This window comes from Phascolarctos cinereus, unplaced genomic scaffold (genome assembly GCF_003287225.1).
Source record: "Phascolarctos cinereus isolate Bilbo 61053 unplaced genomic scaffold, phaCin_HiC Scaffold_1;HRSCAF=81, whole genome shotgun sequence".
In the NCBI taxonomy this organism is placed as follows: Eukaryota; Metazoa; Chordata; class Mammalia; order Diprotodontia; family Phascolarctidae; genus Phascolarctos; species Phascolarctos cinereus.
In genome coordinates, this window is record NW_027555514.1 from 202070180 (window position 1) to 202088661 (window position 18482).

Consider the following 18482-nt stretch of genomic DNA (forward strand, 5'->3'; position numbering starts at 1 on the left):
AGCATGGAGAAAAAGAGTCAGACCTGGGTTTGGAATCCTAATTCAGAAACATATTATCTTTATAACCATGAGCAAGTCAACTATCAGGGCCTCAGTTTCCTCATCTATAAAATAGGAATAATGCTTGTACTCTCTGCCTTACAGGATTATCATGAGATAAATTTTGCAAACTTTAAAACATTTTACCAATTTGATATATTATTTATTGTTGTTCAATTGCTTCAGTCATGTCCAACTCCTTGTGATCCTCATTTGGGGTTTTCTTAGTAAAGATACTGGAATGATTTGCCATTTCCTTCTCCAGTTCATTTTATGGATAAGGAAACTGAGGCCACTGTGGTTAAATAAACTTGCCCAGGGTGACATAGCTAGTAAGTACATGAGACTAGATTTAAACTCATGAAAATGAGGCTTCCTGACTCCAGGCCTGGTGTTTTATCCACTGCCCCAACTAGCTGCCCAATCTATTATTATTTAACATCTATACTGACTATTAGTGGGTCCTAGGTATTCATTCGCACAATATTTAAATATCAGCCATTTTTAAAAAACTTTGCATGTATCCACAAGTAGAATAAATGCTTTATAATTGTTATATTATTGTCTAAATTTATATCAACCTGATGAATGTACAATATTGTTTCATTCATTAACCAAGGGAACTGGTGCATAAAAAAATACTTTCAGTCACTTGATGTTTGATAGTGCCTTTATCAAAGCAGCTTGCATATAGTAGAGGCTTCATAAATAATTGTTGAATAAATCAATAGATATTCAAAAGTTAATGTATATTAAAACCACCTCTCAGACATTGTTATCCAGTGGCTTACTATAGCAGATTAGCTGACTAGAAAATGGCAATATGCCTCTAAATATATCTTAGTTATAACACTTTGTAAATCAATTACTACTGAGTTAAAAACCAAAGGAATAATAAAGATTATAGTTAGTAATACTAGTTTATGTTCTTTAAAAAGTTCCACAATATAATTAAATCAAAATTTTTAATTTTAAAGGCTCATTACTTAGCAATATTTCCTATTTAAGGACTGAATGAAATAGGGTAAAATGCAAAATTCTAATAAAACATTTTAAGATCAATGCATTACACACTGATTCTTTAAAATACAAGGGTACAATAAAACGCACAAAGATTCTCTTCTTTCCTCCTCTCAGGTTCTCTGCTTAAGATAGGCTAATTAATTCCACACTGATTTATACTGTTATGCATACTATAGGCAAACTAGAAAAGGTAACTAGGTGGTACAGTAAGTAGAGCTTAGATTCCAGATTTATCCTCATGAGTTCAAATCCAGCTGTGTGACTAGCTATGTGACACAGGGCAAGTCACTTAGCTATGTTTGCCTCACTTCCTCATCTGTAAAATGAGCTGGAGAAGAAAATGACAAACCACTTCAGTATCTTTGCCAAGAAAACCCCAAATGGGGACACAAAGAGTCAGACACAGCTGAAAACAACTGACCATAAGCAAACTGGGCTACCTCTCAATAGTCCTTATGCCTTTGCTAATCTAGTTATATTTACCTAGAATTCACCACTTTGTTTTGCTTCAGTCTCTGCATTGAGCAGGTAAACTGAGTCTACCGTATACTCAGCATTTATCACATTCATCTTCGTGCTACAATTCTCGTAACATTCAAATATTCAATTTGGTCAATGAAGGAATTCTACTCAGACCACAGTGCTTGCTCCAAGCTGACTAGTCAAGGCTTTTCACTAGAACTTGTCAGCTGATAAACCACAAAACAGTATTAAATGCAGCTAGGTGGCATTTTCCATTGGACCTGGAGTCAGGAAGACCTAAGTTCAAATCTAGTCTCAACTATTAGCTGTGTGATCCTGGGAAAGTTATTTAACCTGTTTGCCTCCGTTTCCTCATCTAGAAAATGAAGATACTAATAGCACCTACCTTCCAGGTTTGTTGTGAGGATCAAATGATATAATAATTGCAAAGAACTTAGCACAGTCCCTGGCACATAGTAAGCACTTACTATATTAGTGTTAATTATTATCATCATTATTATTATGGTGTTGTCATGGACTCCATAGCAACTCCACAATAGCCTGCTATAAGCTGATTTTGTTTCCATAGATAATAAGATTTAGAGCTTGGAGATGGCTGAATTCTTTAGTTGAGGACTAGCCAAGAAATGAACACTTTCAGCCTAGATACAAGAGCACCCGTAGCACAAATCTATCTGAGCCAAATACTTTCATGTACTATATTTTCCCAGATAACGTCCCTTGGACACATGTGTTTTCTGTGCATGTGTGCATCCCTCCATGTTTGCCCTACATGTTGTTTCTTCCAGTAGACTATCAGTTCCTTGTATACCCCACACTTAGCGCGGTATCTGACAAAGTATCTTGTTTACTGATTCCACACATTGTATGTATTTATTGGAAATTGTGTTCCAGGTTTAAGAAAAAAGCATTTTGTTGTTACTTACCAACCTCTCCTGTTTCATTTTAGAAAGTCTTTATTAATCTATTATTTTTATTTATTAGCCTTTGCTTTGAACTAATTGTGCCCTCTGGATGACTATTAGAGGTAAATGTAATCAATCAACGAGTATTTATTAATTGCCTACTATGTGCCAGGAACAGGGCTAGAAAATGGAGATATAAGATCAAGGAATAAAACAACCATACTTACAAGAGCTTACATTCTAATGGGGAAAAACAAATAGGTATACAACATAAATGTAAAATTAATAAATACACATATATACATGAACACAAAGTAGAAATACAAGGTGCTATGGAAGCATAGCTCTGGGAGGAAGAACGCTATCAGGGGATCAGGAAAGGCTTCATAAAAAAGATGATGTTTGAGTTGCATCTGAAAGGGACACTATGAAGCAAAGATAAGGAGGCAAGTCATTCCAGGTATGGGGGATGGCCATTCGACCAAGATATAGAAAGGATAGATGAAATGCTTCAGCAACCTCCTCATCTGATAAGATTCTGCTACCCCAAGGCCCTCTTATTAACCATTGGTGAATTCCTCCTAGAGTTTTCATGTTAAGGAATAGCTCAGGTCAGCCATGTTCACATCTTCTTTCACTTGGGGGAAAGTGGAGGATTACCCTCTCCTACCTTTCCCTTTCAGCTTCCTTTTATGTGATTTCCTCCTTAGAATGTAAGTTCTTTGAGGGAGGGACTGCCTTTCTTTGTGTTTCTGTTTGTATTTTCTGAACTTAGCATAGTGTAAGGCACATAGTAAGTCTTAATAAATCCTTGTTGACTTGACATGAGTCATGAGTGAGGAAGAGAGAGGATTGTTGAACTTTATCTGGAGTGCAGGAGTGGGGTAATGTCCAATGAAACTGGAAAAGGTAGGTTGGGGACAGCTTATGTAGGGTTTTAAAACCTAAACAGAGGAGCTTACATTTTATTCTAAAGGAAAGAGGAAACCACTGGAGTTGTTCAAGTAGGAATTTAACATGGTCAGATCTGCACTTTGGGAAAATTACTTTGGCAGCAGTGGTGAGAGATTTGAGGCAGGAAGACCAATTGGGAAGCTGTGGCAATAATCGAGGTGACAGATAACAAGAGCTTAAACTAAAATGTGAGTAGAGAAAAGGTGTAGGATACAAGACAGCAAGATTTGGCAACTGGAAATGTAAAACAAGAGAGAGGGAGGGAGTTGAGGATAATTCTGAGATTGTGAACCTGACTGGAACAATTGTGCCTTCAATGAAAATAAGGAAGTTTAGAAAAGGGATGGTGTAGGGGGTAAGATAATGCATTCTATTTTAGATATTTTAAGTGTAAGAGGTCTCCAGCATATCTAGATCAAAATATTCAACAAATAACAGGATAAAAGGACTGAAACTTACTTGGTAGAGGCTTGTGAAATACAGTTTTTAGGGAAGCGAAACCTTGGCTAGCTGTTCTCCAGGGGAACTACCCTGCAAGTTGGGATAGGGGGCAAAGATGGATGGTAACTAAATATGTATTAGAATTATTTTGAATAAATCTTATGTTCATGTTAGATTATAACTGCCATGAAACCTAACAATGCTGCCTTTATGCCTAACCCAATATCTGGCACATTATGTACACAGTAGGTGTTTAATATATATGTGCTGAATACTGTTGAATGTAAGTTCTTAAGATAGCCACTTGGGAAATTCAGAATTATGAGACCCAAATGAAAAATATCAAATCAAAAATATCATCTATTCCTACAACTAAACTACCCAATGCTAGCTACCAAGTGCTCAACTAAGAACAAGAAAGATAACTTTCTTTGTTTCTTCAACTAACAAGTTTCCTTTGGAGAATGTCAATTTCCTTGACAAAATGGTTCCTTGATCTTTTATAACATGGTCATTTTACTCCTAGTCTTCTTAATTATAAATTAAAAGTATTAATTTTATTTTAATTATAAATTTTAAGTATTAAGATTTGAACTAACACAGCTAACCAAAAGAAAAAAGCCAATTAATGTGGGTTAGCAAAATTAATAATTGACAAATTATCCTTTTGAGTATACTTTGAACAGGCTAATTACTTTTTCCTTTTATATAATCTTCCTTCTTTATGGGTCATTTGTGATTATTTTTAATGTGTCTGAGTTTGAATTTCACAAATTCTGCATTTCGTACCAGGAAGTTCAGTCAAAAGTTTCATTGTATATTTATGATCAAAGCATAAGATATTATACAAATTATCACGGCTTTTGGTTGGAAATGTCAGTATATGCATATTTCTATTAGGAAAAAATGGAAGGATTTTATACAATTGGAAGACAAAAGGTCTAATAAAAAAGATTTTGCTCTTCAGTCATAATACAGTCATAGAAAAACCTCATTAACATTTTCCCCAAGATTCGCTGTTAGTATCCTTTTTCCAAACCAATTATCATTCTAATTGTATGAATTTCTTCTTTTACCAGAAGATATTCCAGACACCTCCATTTCTTAAGCCTGCTATTCTTGGCTATATATCAGTGTCCTGATTATCTTTTTCTTAGGCTTTTCATTTTTCTGCTATGTCTTTTATCTCAAACTATCAAAACTGATGATAATAATTGAAACAAGTTTGAAACATGCCATTTTCCATTTTATATACTTTTGATTTTGATTGATTCAGAATAACTTAGCCATTTCTAAACTTTGAAGAAAAATTGTGATGTTATTTTAAGAGATCGTAGGCATGCACAAATGTGAAATATATAACTGGCTCTCCAGGGGAAAAAACTGCCCACCACACACTTTCAAATTTAATCTACATTATTAACATTTTCTCCATCATTTTCTTCAGTTTACACAGTCAGCTAAATAATAAGTCAAGCTCTGATTTGTAGCATTTGCTGATTTCTGAAGCATAAATTCTCACACTGAAAATTTTAAAATTGGCTATTGAAGCACCTGTCTCTAGTGTTTTGTGGGTCTATATAACTCAGACAGAAGTATGCATGCCTAAAAGATTCGGTAGGTATGATTTGCTGTAGTTCAAGAAGAATGTCTTTTGAGCAGCAAGGATTGGCAATGGGGTATAGTGGGAAGCTCTGGAGTCAGAAGCCTTGGGTTCAAATCCTGATTCTCACACTGCATATGTAATATTGCACAATTCATTTAACCTCCTAGGTGTGATTTTTCTTATCTACAATTGAAATGGCTAGACTAGGTAAGTCCTGTTGTGCCTCTCAGGTCTACCTCTATAATTCTATTAAGCTGTTTTTATGAAGATTTAATTTTATATGTACATTTATGTGTGTGTGTGTATTTTTTCTGGCATATATCAAAGTATCCATTGTACCTAAATATAGGTATAATTTACTATTGTTCCATCTCTTCCCTGTTAATCTGTTATTCCCTGGGGATAAATCATTCAATTTTATAAAGTCAATGCACTGGGGTATAATTAATTCAGTTAGTCTTAATAGAATCAATCTTAATTTTAAAAAACAACAACAACATAATGTATATTTTACAAAAACTGTATACTGGCTATACTTCCTAGTGTACCTACTTCTCAGAGTCGAAAAAAGTACTTTAAAAACTTTAAAGTGTTATAAAGGAATGCATTATCAGTAGTAATAGTAATAATGATATCTCAACAAATTGTGTTATAAATCTCATTTATTCCTTTCATCTAGTGGACTACAAACAAAGGACTGGTCACCTAAATCTGAAGATATGTGTGTGAAATTCTCTCAGTCTGTGCAGATCAACAATCATCTGATACATGGTGCTTCTTCTGAACTCTAATCTTACATCTCCAACTCCCTAGTGGAGTCAGTCAACAAATATTTGTTACTCACAATGTGTCAGGTCCTATGCAAAGCCCTGAGGATACAAATACAAGCAAATCCAAAAAAAAATCCCTGCCCTTGAAGAACTTACAAGAACTAATATGGTAAGACAACATGTAAAAGGGAGCTGAAAAGCTGGGGAGTAGGGGGAAGGGAAGCCACAGGGAGAGAGATGTCCTAGAGTAAAAAGCAAGAGAGGTATTGTAAGAAGTACTGACATTATGAAGCAGAGCTGAGAAAGGACTGAAAGATGACTAGCCTGGGGCCCTGCCTCAAAATGAAGCCTCTAGAGGGAACTCAACAATGGGAGATGGGTTCTGCAGGGATAGAGGCAGCTAACACTATACATTTCAAATCAGATGGCTTAAAAGCACCTCAAACTCAAAATAAAACTCTACCTTTTCCCCAAAATCCTTCCTTCTTCTGAACTTCCAAGGGTACCACCAACCTTTCAGTCACCTAGATTTGAAATCTTGAAGGCATCCTCAAATCATCACTATCATTCACTCCATATAATTAGTCTATTGCCAAATCTTGTAATTTCTACCTTAATAGCATCTCTTCTATATGATTGCCACTTCTTTTTACTCACATAGTCATACCCTAGTTCTGGCCATATTCCCTAAAATACTGAAATTGCCTTCTAATTGGTATTCCTGCTTCATGTCTCCCCACTCCAGTCCTTCCTCTATTGAGTTACCAAAGGGATTTCCTAAAGCATAGGTCTGACCACTTCACAATCCTGCTCAGTAAACTCCAGTGGCTTCCTATTACCTTCAGGGCTGTGACAGAACTATTATCTATTCTCCACAACATGGGTTCATCCCATACCTCCTATTTCATTGCTGCAACAAGGATTAGATTTTCCCAAAAGGAGACAAAGCAAGCACCACTCCCACCTGAAAGCTCCAGCCTTTTCCTATCACTGCTCCCAGGAGAAGGGTGATTTCCTGCTCCTGGGGAGCAACAGGTAGGCATATCTTCTCTACCAAGGATTTGGGTGTTTGCAGAGGTTCAAACAAATCTCTGATGAATCACTGGAGCAATGGTTCCTCAGGGTGTGGTCTAATGGAGGCAGTGTTCAGAGGCTCTCCACAGCTAATGTTCACAATAGGCTGTGGGAAAGTTCCAGGCACTGTCCTAAGTACTGGGGATACAAAAAAGAGGCAAAAGATAGTTCTTGCCCTCAAGGAGCTCACAATCTAATGGGAGAGACAACATATGAAGCAAACTATTGACAGGATAAATAGGAAATAATTAACAGAAAGAAGGCCATTCTGAAAAGCTTCCTTTAGAAAGTGAGATTTTAGCTGGGACTTAAAGGAAGCCAGAAAGGTCACTAGGTGTAATGAAGGGTTGAGAGTATTCCAGGCATGAAGGACAGCCAGAGAGAATGTCTGGAGCAGACATATGGAGTGTCATGTCCTTGGAACGGCCAAAAGGCCAGTGTCACTGCATTGAAGGGTACATATAGGAGAGTAAGGTGTAAGAAGACTGAGAAGGTAGGAGAGGGCTAGGTTATGAGAGCTTTGAATACCAAACAGTGCCTTGTTGCCCAAGTCTGAGATATTCTCTATATCTGCCTACTTTGGGAAAAGTAGAAACGCTATTCCACCACACTCCAGCCTCCTGACTTTGTGGATAAGGAGAAAAACACTTTACTATTATGCCAGGTCTTCTGTCTTCCTCAGGAAGAGGAGAAATATGGTTGTGCACCAGTCTCCTGCCTCTGGAGTCAAAAGAAAAAAAACCATTCCAAGACACCAGGTCTTCTGCCTGGTTTACTGCCTTCCTCAGGATAAGTAGAAACACCATTCCACAGAACTTCACTTTTCTACCTTTAGCAAGAAATGCCATTCAGTCACAACAGGTCCCTTACTTGGTCCCCTGCCTTCTGTTGGGAAGTGGAGAAACAGCATTCAATAACATTTCCTGCCTTCTATCAAAAGGAAGTAATACCAATCTTTCAGCACTTCATATATCCTCCTTACCTGAGAATGCTAGACCCTGAGAAGCCTCCACCCTAAGACCAAAGCCCTATGGATGTCAATAATCTATCCAAACATTCCTCAATGACTAACAAATTCCCACTTGATGATACCCTTCCCCATTCCAGTGGTTCTGTATCCCTGCATCATCATTAGAATCCCAATCTCTACCCCAGCTGCCTGATTCCTTATTCCCATTCCCCTCAACTCAAGCCTCCACCCCCAAAATCCCACTCTAAAGCTACCCACCCCTTCCACTGTGCTCTCTGGAATGATATGAGTAACAAACTTGTTTTTATCTTAAATCTTTTCCTTTCCTACTCTTGCCATCTTCGGAATCTTACCGAAATTTGGCTCCCTCCTGATAACACAACTTCCCTTGCCCTAGTTTCCAGGACTGGTTGCACTTTCATTCATTCTAGCTTACATTCTACAAGTCAAGATGGGGTAGTTGGAATATTCCTTGTTCCCCATTGTCACTTGCAAGTTCTCTACCACCATCACCCGGTAATCATTCATCTTTTGAGGTTCATTCAATCCATAACAGACAATAAAAATTCTCATAGCTGTTCTATACCAACCTCTGGGATACTACCTTTGTTTCCTCAATGAGTTTGGTGCCTGTGGTTGTCTTTGTCTTTTCCCCAACTCATATCCTTATACTAGAAGACTTCAAGAAACATATTGATACTCCCTCAAACACTAATCTCACAGTTCTTCAATTTACTGATTTTTCATGACCTACAGCCCACCTCAGCTATACACAAAGATGTCTCTCACTCACAAATGTGCCACAGCCATGCTCATGAGCTCTGAAATATGTTTTTCATTTCACTTTTCTTTCTGCCTTGTAAACCCAAGCCCAATTCTTCATCTTTTTCCATGTGACCTCCAATCCCCTCAGCTTCATAGTTCTTTCCCAAGACCATGACCTGGGCACCAATTACACTCTCCTCCCTTCCCCATTTTGACCCCTTACTAAAATGGTTCAACTCTACACTGTCCTTTTTTCTTGAATCCTTTGCTACTTACTTTATACCAAATTCACCCTCCAAAGCCTCAATCTTATATCACTCTCATCATCTACTTCATTATTTCCTACTTGTGTGCTGCTGAATGAAGCTAGAGAAAATCGTGAAATCATGATGACTGGATCCACTACAAATTTGTCACATAATCACAACTGAACTCTCACTATGACAAGGAAATACCTCCCTAATTAACTCACTATCCCACTAACTACATCAGCTCTTCCAAAATTTTCATCCTTTTCAAATTTACCATGTCATTCTTTCCCTTGCCCTCTCAACTGAAAATCTTGCCTACATTTCACTGAAAAAAAATTGGAGCTATTTATTAAGACCTCTCTCTTCTTTCATCTTTCTCCTCTTCTCACTTCATCTAGATGCCTTCTGCTAATGTTTCCTTCACTATCTTACATGCAGTGGTCTTTCTCTTTGCCAAGGCTAATAATCCCTCTACATACACATGACCCCATTATCTCTTGCCTTCTCCAGCATATCACCTCCTCCACAATCCCCACTCACTCACTTAACTTCAATCTCTTATTATCTGTTCACTGCTTCCCAACTACCTACAAACATCTCCCCCATCCTCACAAACCCTCATTTAATCTAGCATCCCATACCTCTTTTCCCCTTTTGTCACTAAACTCCTTGAGAAAGCCATCTCTAATGAATATCTTCACTTCCTTTCCTCTCACTTTCTTAACTTTCTACAATCTGGCTTCCAGTCTCACCATTCAACTGAAACTGCTTTCTCCAAAATTATTAACAATCTCTTAATTGCTGAATCTAATATACTTTTATCAATCCAAATCCTTTTTGACCTCTCTACAGCCTCTTTTCCTTCAAATTCTCTTCTTTGTAGGTTTTTGGCACACTACTCTAACCTGGTTCTCTTCCTATCTACTCATAAACACTGCTTTTTATTCTCCTTTATTGGATTTCCTTTCATGTCATTTCTGCTAACTACAGGTGTCCTTCTCCAGAGCTCTGTCCTGGGCCTTCTTTTTTTCTCCTTCTATACTATTTCACTTGGTGATCTCATCAGCTTCAGTAGACTCAAATAATCACAATGATTCTCAGATCTATTTTATCTAGCTGTAATTTCTCTGTCGAGGCAGCTAGATGGCTCAGTTAAAATACAGTCTCTTACACTTACTATCTATGTGACCTTGGGCAAATTACTTAATCTTTGTTTGCTTTAATCCACTGGAAAAAGAAATGGCCAAGAAATTTGGACACATACCCACAACTAAATAACAATTTCTCTGTTGACCTTCAGTCTTTAAATGTCTACTGAACATCTCAAACCAAATGTCTTATAGACATCGCATACTCAACATGTCCAAAATTCAATTCATTATCTTTTCCCTCAAACTCTTCCCCTTTTTAAATATCCCTATTACTGTTGAGGGCACCATCATCCTCTCAGCCATGCAGGCTTTCAAGTTAGCTGCTGTCATCCTCAACTTTCTCTCACTCTACCCACCCTGTTGCTAAGTCCTGTCAATTTTACTTTCAAAACATTACCACTTTACATAAAGAGACCTATTGTGAACCACAAAGACTTGACATCACCCACCACGAGGACCAGAACATCGAGACTTAAGACTTGATCCTTTTGAAGGGCGAAAGAAAAATCTAGGATCTTTGGGGTTTTTTTCCTCCCAAGTATTTTTCTCCCTCTCTCATTATGGTGACTTCTTGGTGTGTAGGGCAGGGCTGTAAATTGTGTTTGTGCGTGTGTTGGTGGTGTTTGTTATTTTTAAAACTTTTTTTCTCTCTTAGTACTACCCTTGCCAATAGGACTGTACATTCGAAGCCTTAAATATATTTACATGGAAGGATGTCCTCTGGAAAAGGGCAACTAAGTGGCACAGTGGATAAAACACTGGGCTTGGAATCAAGAAAACTGATCTTCATGAGTTCAAATCCAGCCCTAGACACTTCACTAGCTGTGTGACCCTGAGCAGGGCATTTAAGCCTGTATGCCTCAGTTTTTTTCACCTATGAAATTAACTGGAGAAGGAAATGGCAAAACACTGTAGTATCTTTGCCAAGAAAACCCCAAATGGGGTCACGGAGAGTCAGACACAACTGAAATGACTGAATGGTTGTTGTCCATTCTCGAAGAGGACCAGAATGACATCACCAAGTTAGAGTCAATATGAGCCTGGAATGCTCTACCACAGGTCAGGCACCAGTGTGAATATTTGGGGTGGATTCTCTAAATTTGTACATCTTGTGTTTCTTTTGAGCTGCTTCGATTCTGCTTTGCTCAAAGAGCACAGTACCATCTCTGAAGAGGGCATGCCATGCTGGGTGGTCTTGTTCCAGTGTCTCCCATGTCACACAATCAATTCCAAAGTTCTTAAGACAGACCTTGAGAGTGAACTTGTATCACTTCTTCTGACTAACATGTGAGCACTTGCCCTGTGTGAGTTCTCCAGAAATTACCAAATAACAACAACAAAAACCTCTAGAAGATCCTTAGGACCTTGTCACCAAGGAATGGAAGGTGATAGGACTAATATCTACCAACAGCATAGGTTAGGCCCACATCTTCTCCTTTCCTCTTGAGATAAGGATTAGTTTTTCCTAGAAGGAGGCAAAACAGTCCCAAGACCTAATCTACTTTTGTCTCATGATACAGCTTCCTAGTCACCCAACAGCATAAAAGATCCCACCAACATGCAGCTAAAATCCTTTCTACTTAGCAGATTTTTTGACGATCCTGGGAGTCACCCATAGTACACACTGTCTTGTTGCAGACTATTTTCACATTGAGGGTCAAAAGATGTGGGTGTGTTAAGGGAAGCTAAGAGCAACTGTATCCTTACTGCATTTCCTTGCTGTATTAGAACAAAGTAAACCTCTTTTTATTAAAGTTTTGAGGATCAAATATTGATTTCTGCTTGGCATTTAAGGGTCTTCACAATCTGGCCCTTTCCTACCTTTCCATTCCTTTCACATATTACTATGATCTAGCAATATTTGCTTACTAACTGTTCCCCATACCTGAAACCCCTCAACTACATCCATACCTTTGCTATCTTCCATGCCCGAATACTGTCCCTGCTCACTTCTAACTTGACATCTCTGGCTTCAAAACAACTCATTCATACCTTTCCTAGTCCCTCCATCCCAATCCCTCCTTGAAGCTGATAGTGCTTTCTCCTATAAGGTTACCTTCCTTTTACTTTGATATTTATCTTTTATCTATCTGTTTATTTAGTGTGTCTACCCTTTTAGTATGTAAGCTTCTTAAGGACAGAGACTTTTTTATTGTCTTTTTGTCTTTGTTTGTATCATTTGGGATTAGAGCAATGCCTTGTACAAATAAATGTTGACTGAAACTGCAGTGAAGAGCTGAGACCAAGCATAGTGGCAACTTTAAATACTACTATTACATTGCCAGTGAGATTTTTTTCCTTAAGTTTTTTAAATAAAAAAAAAATTAATGAGAGGATATGCTGCTACGATTTAAAGTACGGTTCTTGGCATTAAAAAAAATAATTGAAACTTATGCTTATAACAACCTCTGGCAAGGCTTTTGGCTGGTCACAAAGACCCTGGAAGTAGTAGTAGTTCTTCCTAGCCTGGAATGAGAGCTTTTAATATTTACTAGCTTTTAATATTTACTATCAAGCTCTTCTCTATGGGACACATTTGTTTTTAAATCACCTGAGTTCATTATAATTCTGTGTTTGCAAGTGTAGTAATTAAATAGCTTGTGCATATGATCTTAGTCCTGCACTAGATGAAGTAACCCTCACTCCTGTGTGATTCCCAGAGGCTATCTCATGCCCTCATGACTCAAACAAAGGGATACCAGGCAAATAAGACAGGGTCAACCACAAATGTTTATTAGAAGTATTAAATCTCTGAAATAATTCCTGTAATAATTTAAAAAAACACAATTAAGCACAATTAAGGCAGGGGTATATTAAGGACAGTCCATTCTTCCTGTTGTTTTTCTCTTAGTTCTTCAGCTACCACAGCAAGTGACTGGCTAAGTCAACTAGCATTGATTAAGAGCCTACTGTGTGATAAGCATTAAATATTATAGTAGTATACTTCCTTATTTGTCCATTAAGAGGACATCTCTAATGGTCTGAAAGATGCAAACTATAAACCTTATGGCCACCAGCTGCCATGGTTACAATACTCCAGAAAGACATCTGCAATGCCTCTCTTCTCCTGCCCTCATTCTTTCTTACAAGCCCCTCAAAATTGTTGCTACCTTTGTAAGGAGATGGGAGGAACGCCTCCCCACAGTCTCAATCTTGTGTTAGCTTCCACTCTTCCCAAGTCAGGAACAATTACATCTCCCAGGCCCTTTGTGGCCAGTCAAAGCCATGCTATACTTATAAATAACATACACTAATACAAAATTACTTCAAGTGATATTCTTTAATAATTATATTTCTACCTCCAGTATGTATGTGAGTGTATATGCACACATGCACGGACACACACATACATACATTCTACTCCACTCCCCCTTCCTTAAGCCAAGAGGGGGAAAACTTATTTCTCTAGGTTTACATAGTTTTTTTTCTTTCTTTTTCTTTTCTTTTTTCTTTTTAAGAAAATGTGAAATGTGGTTTTGGGCTCCAAAGAGGGAAGAAACAAAAGACAAGTAATATTTGAGATTCAACCACTGCTCGTGCTATATAAGGACACTTTCGTACTAGGCAAAATATGCTTTTGTTCATGTCTAGGAAAAGCCAGCATACTAAAAGGTGGGCTTACCATTACATGGGTAAAATTACCTAAATCTGGTTTTGGTACTCAATTTAAATATCCCTGAAAAAAATTAAATTATATCAAAGGAATTAAAGATTTAGTGGTGATGACCAGTGAATAACCCACCTAAACTGGGAGTGGAGCAAATGCTAAATATTTATATGTTTATTTATTATTCCTATTTATTAATATCCTCCACTTCAACTTACAGGATATGCAAAGGTAAGGCCTGAGAACATATAATTAACTCCCTTTGCTCATCATAAAATTAAACTTCTGGTATTGTTTATTTTTATGTCATTTTAGAATAGTTTATCCAACCTTGCACCAGATCAATCAAACTATTAAGCACCTACTACTACTGTTTGTGCTAAGCACAGGGGATAACAAAAAGTCAAACAAAAGTCAGTCCCTGCCCTCAAGGAGCTTATAATTTAATGAGGAAGCCAACATGCAAACAAATATAAACCAAGCAAATTATAGACAGGATAAATAGTAAATAATTAATGGAGGCAAGGCACTACAATTAAAAGGAATTGGGGAAGGCTTCCTGTAGAAGATGGAATTTTAATTGTAACTTAAAGGAAGCCAGGGAGGTCAAAGGACTTTGAATGCCAAAGAGAAAGTTTTGCATTTGATCCTATAGGCAATAGGAAGATATCAGAGTTTATTAAGAAGAGGAGGGCGACAAGATTGCTTTAGGAAAATCATTTTAGTGACTTCAGTCATGCTGTATCTATGTTTATGGTTCATATTCATAATCATACATTTGATGTGCATAAGCATTATGCAAACTGCTATCCTACTTATCCGGATGTTTATGAGGTACAGGAAGAATGGGAAAAGAAGACCCTAAGTTGTATTTCTCAAAAAAATTAATCTTATTAAACACTTTTATAGCAGCAATTAGATATTATTCACAATATACTTCAGAATCATCACCTCAATAGGTTGTAGATAGTACTAGGGTACAAACACAATTTTCTTTTGTATATGTTACCATGATCCTGAGTTTTAGGTTAATACTTTTGGCCAGTTTGTCTCTCAGTCCCTTTAAAAACAAACACTCATTTCTTAAAGATTTGCCCTCCTCCAATTCCAAATGGTATCATATCATATACTACTTTCAGCTTTGAGGTTATGCTTTCACAAAATCTGATGCTTCAGTAACTAACCTCAACCTATAGGTTGTAGGTGTAGGAAATGGTAGGAAGTGATGAGAGGGAAATGTCATTTAGAAGTCTTCATTGTAATTTACTTCATCCTATTTTTTAACCAAGCCCTCTGAACAAAAAATATCTCTGGAGAATGTAGCTGCAAAGTCTGAGACCTGATTTGCCTCAATACAAAAAGTGGTTTTCAAAATTTCAGAATACTATTTCTTTAAGCACTAAGCAACTTTGGATATTATGGGATTATCTTCTCATCCTCTTCTAGTTTCCTCTATCACCACTACACAGCACAATTTACTATCCAATTTCTGCTGTTTTCATAGGATCTAAGGTTGGAATGGAACTCCAAGGCCATCTAGTCCAACTCCTTAATTTTACAGATGAAGAAACTAAGGCCCAGAGAGGCTAAGTCACTTGCCCTTGTAGTGACACTGGCCTCCTTGTTCCTCAAATAAGACTCCATCTCCTTATGCATTTTCTGTCCCTCATTTATATTTCTAGGCTTCCTCAGCACAAATCTCCCCCTCTACATCCAATGTACGTCTCTTCCCTCTAAGACCAGCTCCAATTTAGCCTTAGTATATACCTTATTTGCACATAGGTATTCTCCCCTTTTATACTGTGAGCTCCTTAAGAACCAGAACTCTTTTTGCCTTTATTTTTATCACTAGCACTTAGCAGAGCACCAGACACATGGGAGTCATTTAATAAATCCTTACTGACTTGCCTTTTTTTAAATTTTCCTTAGGTGGAATTTGAACAGAGTTGTGAAATCTGAACCCAGGTTTTCTGACTCCAGAACTAGTCCTTTTTCCACCACCTGTCCCTGATCATACTCCTACTCAGGGCTCCTGAAGGGCTGGACCAGGAGTTAGAAGACCTGGGTTCTTAGTTCCATCATTTACCATCTGTGCCTGGATGTGCAAGTGACTTTCAGCAAGTCCACTTGGTCAAATCATAGTGATGCTCAATTTCCTCTGAATCATGGAGATAACAGCACCTACCCTGCCATCCCCCTTTACTATAAAGCTATACATTAAACATTTTAAAATTTGAACGTATTATATAAATGTAAGCCACATCAACTGGAATAGACTACCTGTCCCTAATGCCCTTCTGTTTCCCCTAAAGCTACTTCCTTCCAGATATCTGTTACTCTCAGAGGCTAAAAAGGGTCCTGGGCCTCTGCCACACTGCAAGGCTTTTTTTGTTTTGTTTTGTTGTGTTTTAGGGGAGCTTTCTCTTGCTGGATACCTATCTCCCAAGTCACTTTTTATCCAAGAGGGAAAGAGAGGAAGAACAAAGTTCAACCTCCGCAGACCTCCCACACACCTTGGAGTACAATCAGCGCAACCACCGCACTGGCTCAGACCCACTCTGGCGGGAATTTGGCAGCACTAGAAAAGACGTTGGGAGGGAGGGAGGAAAGAGAAGCAAAAAGCTAAAACATACGGCAGCCAAGCAGTTAGAATTGAAACCTGGAGAAAAGTAGAAAAAATGAGATACAAGGCGAGAACTGCCCAGAAAAAGGCTGAATGAGAGTGGGACCGTGAGGAAAGCTCAACAACAGCAGGATAAACCGGGGGCAGATCGCAGACGAGACTATGGAGGGAAAGAAGGAAACCAGAGCCTGAGGTGGGAAGGCAACAGGCAGATGGCAAGGAGTTTGGAGACAGGGAAGACAAAGATGCAGAAGAAAATAGGCAGAGCCCTCCCGCCCTTTGACCCGGTTTTTTCCCTCTTCTTTGTTACCTGTAATTCCTCCACGTTGGTTGGCTTTGTCTTGGGGGAAGATGCCAGAGCATTTCTCCCACTCCACTTGGCCCGCGAAGCAGAGCTCCGCTACGATGTGCAGCGCCTTCTGACACAGGTTGCTCACCCCGTCCTCGGGGAAACTCATTTTCTTTCTTCTCTCCTCTTTTTCCTCTTTCTTTTTTCTTTCTTTTTCCTTATATCTCCCCACCCACCCCTTCTCGAACTCAGTCTGATACCTTCTTTTGTTTTCTAAATCATCACCTGGCTGCAGGAGTTTTGCTGACTGGGAGCACTTGGGAACCACTAACTCCTAGGAACCCCAAGTTAGCCCCATAGCTGGAGGAGAGGAAAGGATAGATGAGGGAGAGATGCTGGAGCCTTCTTAAAGCTACAGAGAGTTGCATTAACTAAGGAGATCTAGGGCGAGACAGTAAAGAAGGGGGGAGGGGAAGGAGAGGAAGGAAAAAAAAAGGTACTTCTCCACTAGTAAAAATCATGCTCCCCTCTCCTCAATATTCGTTCTGGGTTGGTTGCTGGCCGAACACTAAATAATAAGGTAGCGCGGGTTTGGGATAGACAGGTAGCTGCAGAGGAACTGGGATCCTCCTTGCCCTTCTTGAGTCAATTCAGGGATAGGTAGCAGCAGAGAGGTAAGAGAATCTGCTGTGTTGCAAGGGTGTGCATCTGTTTCTGCCCACTTATCGAAGCTTGAGGCGGGGTTCGCATTCTGTCCTTCCCCCACCCCTATACTACCTACCTCACTTACGACTCTGGACCCTAAACTTCCCTCAACATCCTCCCTCTACCCCGAGTGCTTTCTGCCCTCTCGCTGACATTGAGGTCTTATGCGTGCGCGTGCGTGCGTGCGTGTGTTTGTTTTTGTGTAAGGGTCGTTGATTACTGATTGATTGACGAGTTGGTTGTTGGATCAAAGAGAATTCCATTTTCATATGACATTTCTTCTGTATAAAACCATGGAATAAATTTTAATTGTGAATTTAATTTGCCTATTTAGCTGACTTTTTAAAAAATTGAATCCGTTGTGCTTCAAACGCGAATGGTATGATTGATTTTTCTGCCGTTAAATTTTTAAGGTGATGTCATGAGTGTCCGTTTTTGTATTATGTTCCTTACACATAGTGTTTGATATATGTTGAATTAGCAAAATAATTGGGGTGTTGCAGAGAATGAAGAGCCAGACCTGGAGTCAGGTAGACATCATTCCAAATTCAAATCAGATTTCAGACACTTATTATCTGTGTGAATCTCGGGCAAGTCACTTAATCCTGTCTGCCTCAGTTTCCTCATTGGAGAAAGCAATGGCAAACCACACCAGTTATCTTTGCCAAGAAAACCCCAAATGGTGTCAGGAGAGTCGAACACGACAGGAAATGACTGAACAAAAAGACATTCAGGTAACATTACATTCAGTAATGTAGGACTGAAAATTGAATACACCTCTGATTCAACTAATCATTAGTTGATGATCCAAATCTAGTGGTAAAAA

The 18482-nt window shown here is 38.5% G+C and overlaps 1 protein-coding gene across 1 annotated transcript in view; it reads right to left on the reverse strand.

The window, feature by feature from the left end:
- The window catches only part of SYT10 (synaptotagmin 10), a 133548-nt gene extending 115758 nt beyond the window's left edge, over positions 1-17790 (reverse strand). Inside the window, exon 1 of the mRNA XM_020973671.2 lies at positions 16973-17790. Coding sequence (XP_020829330.1) covers positions 16973-17120 — 148 coding nt within the window. The 5' untranslated portion in view covers positions 17121-17790. The remainder of the gene's footprint in view (positions 1-16972) is intronic.
- Between the last annotated feature and the right edge of the window lie 692 nt (positions 17791-18482).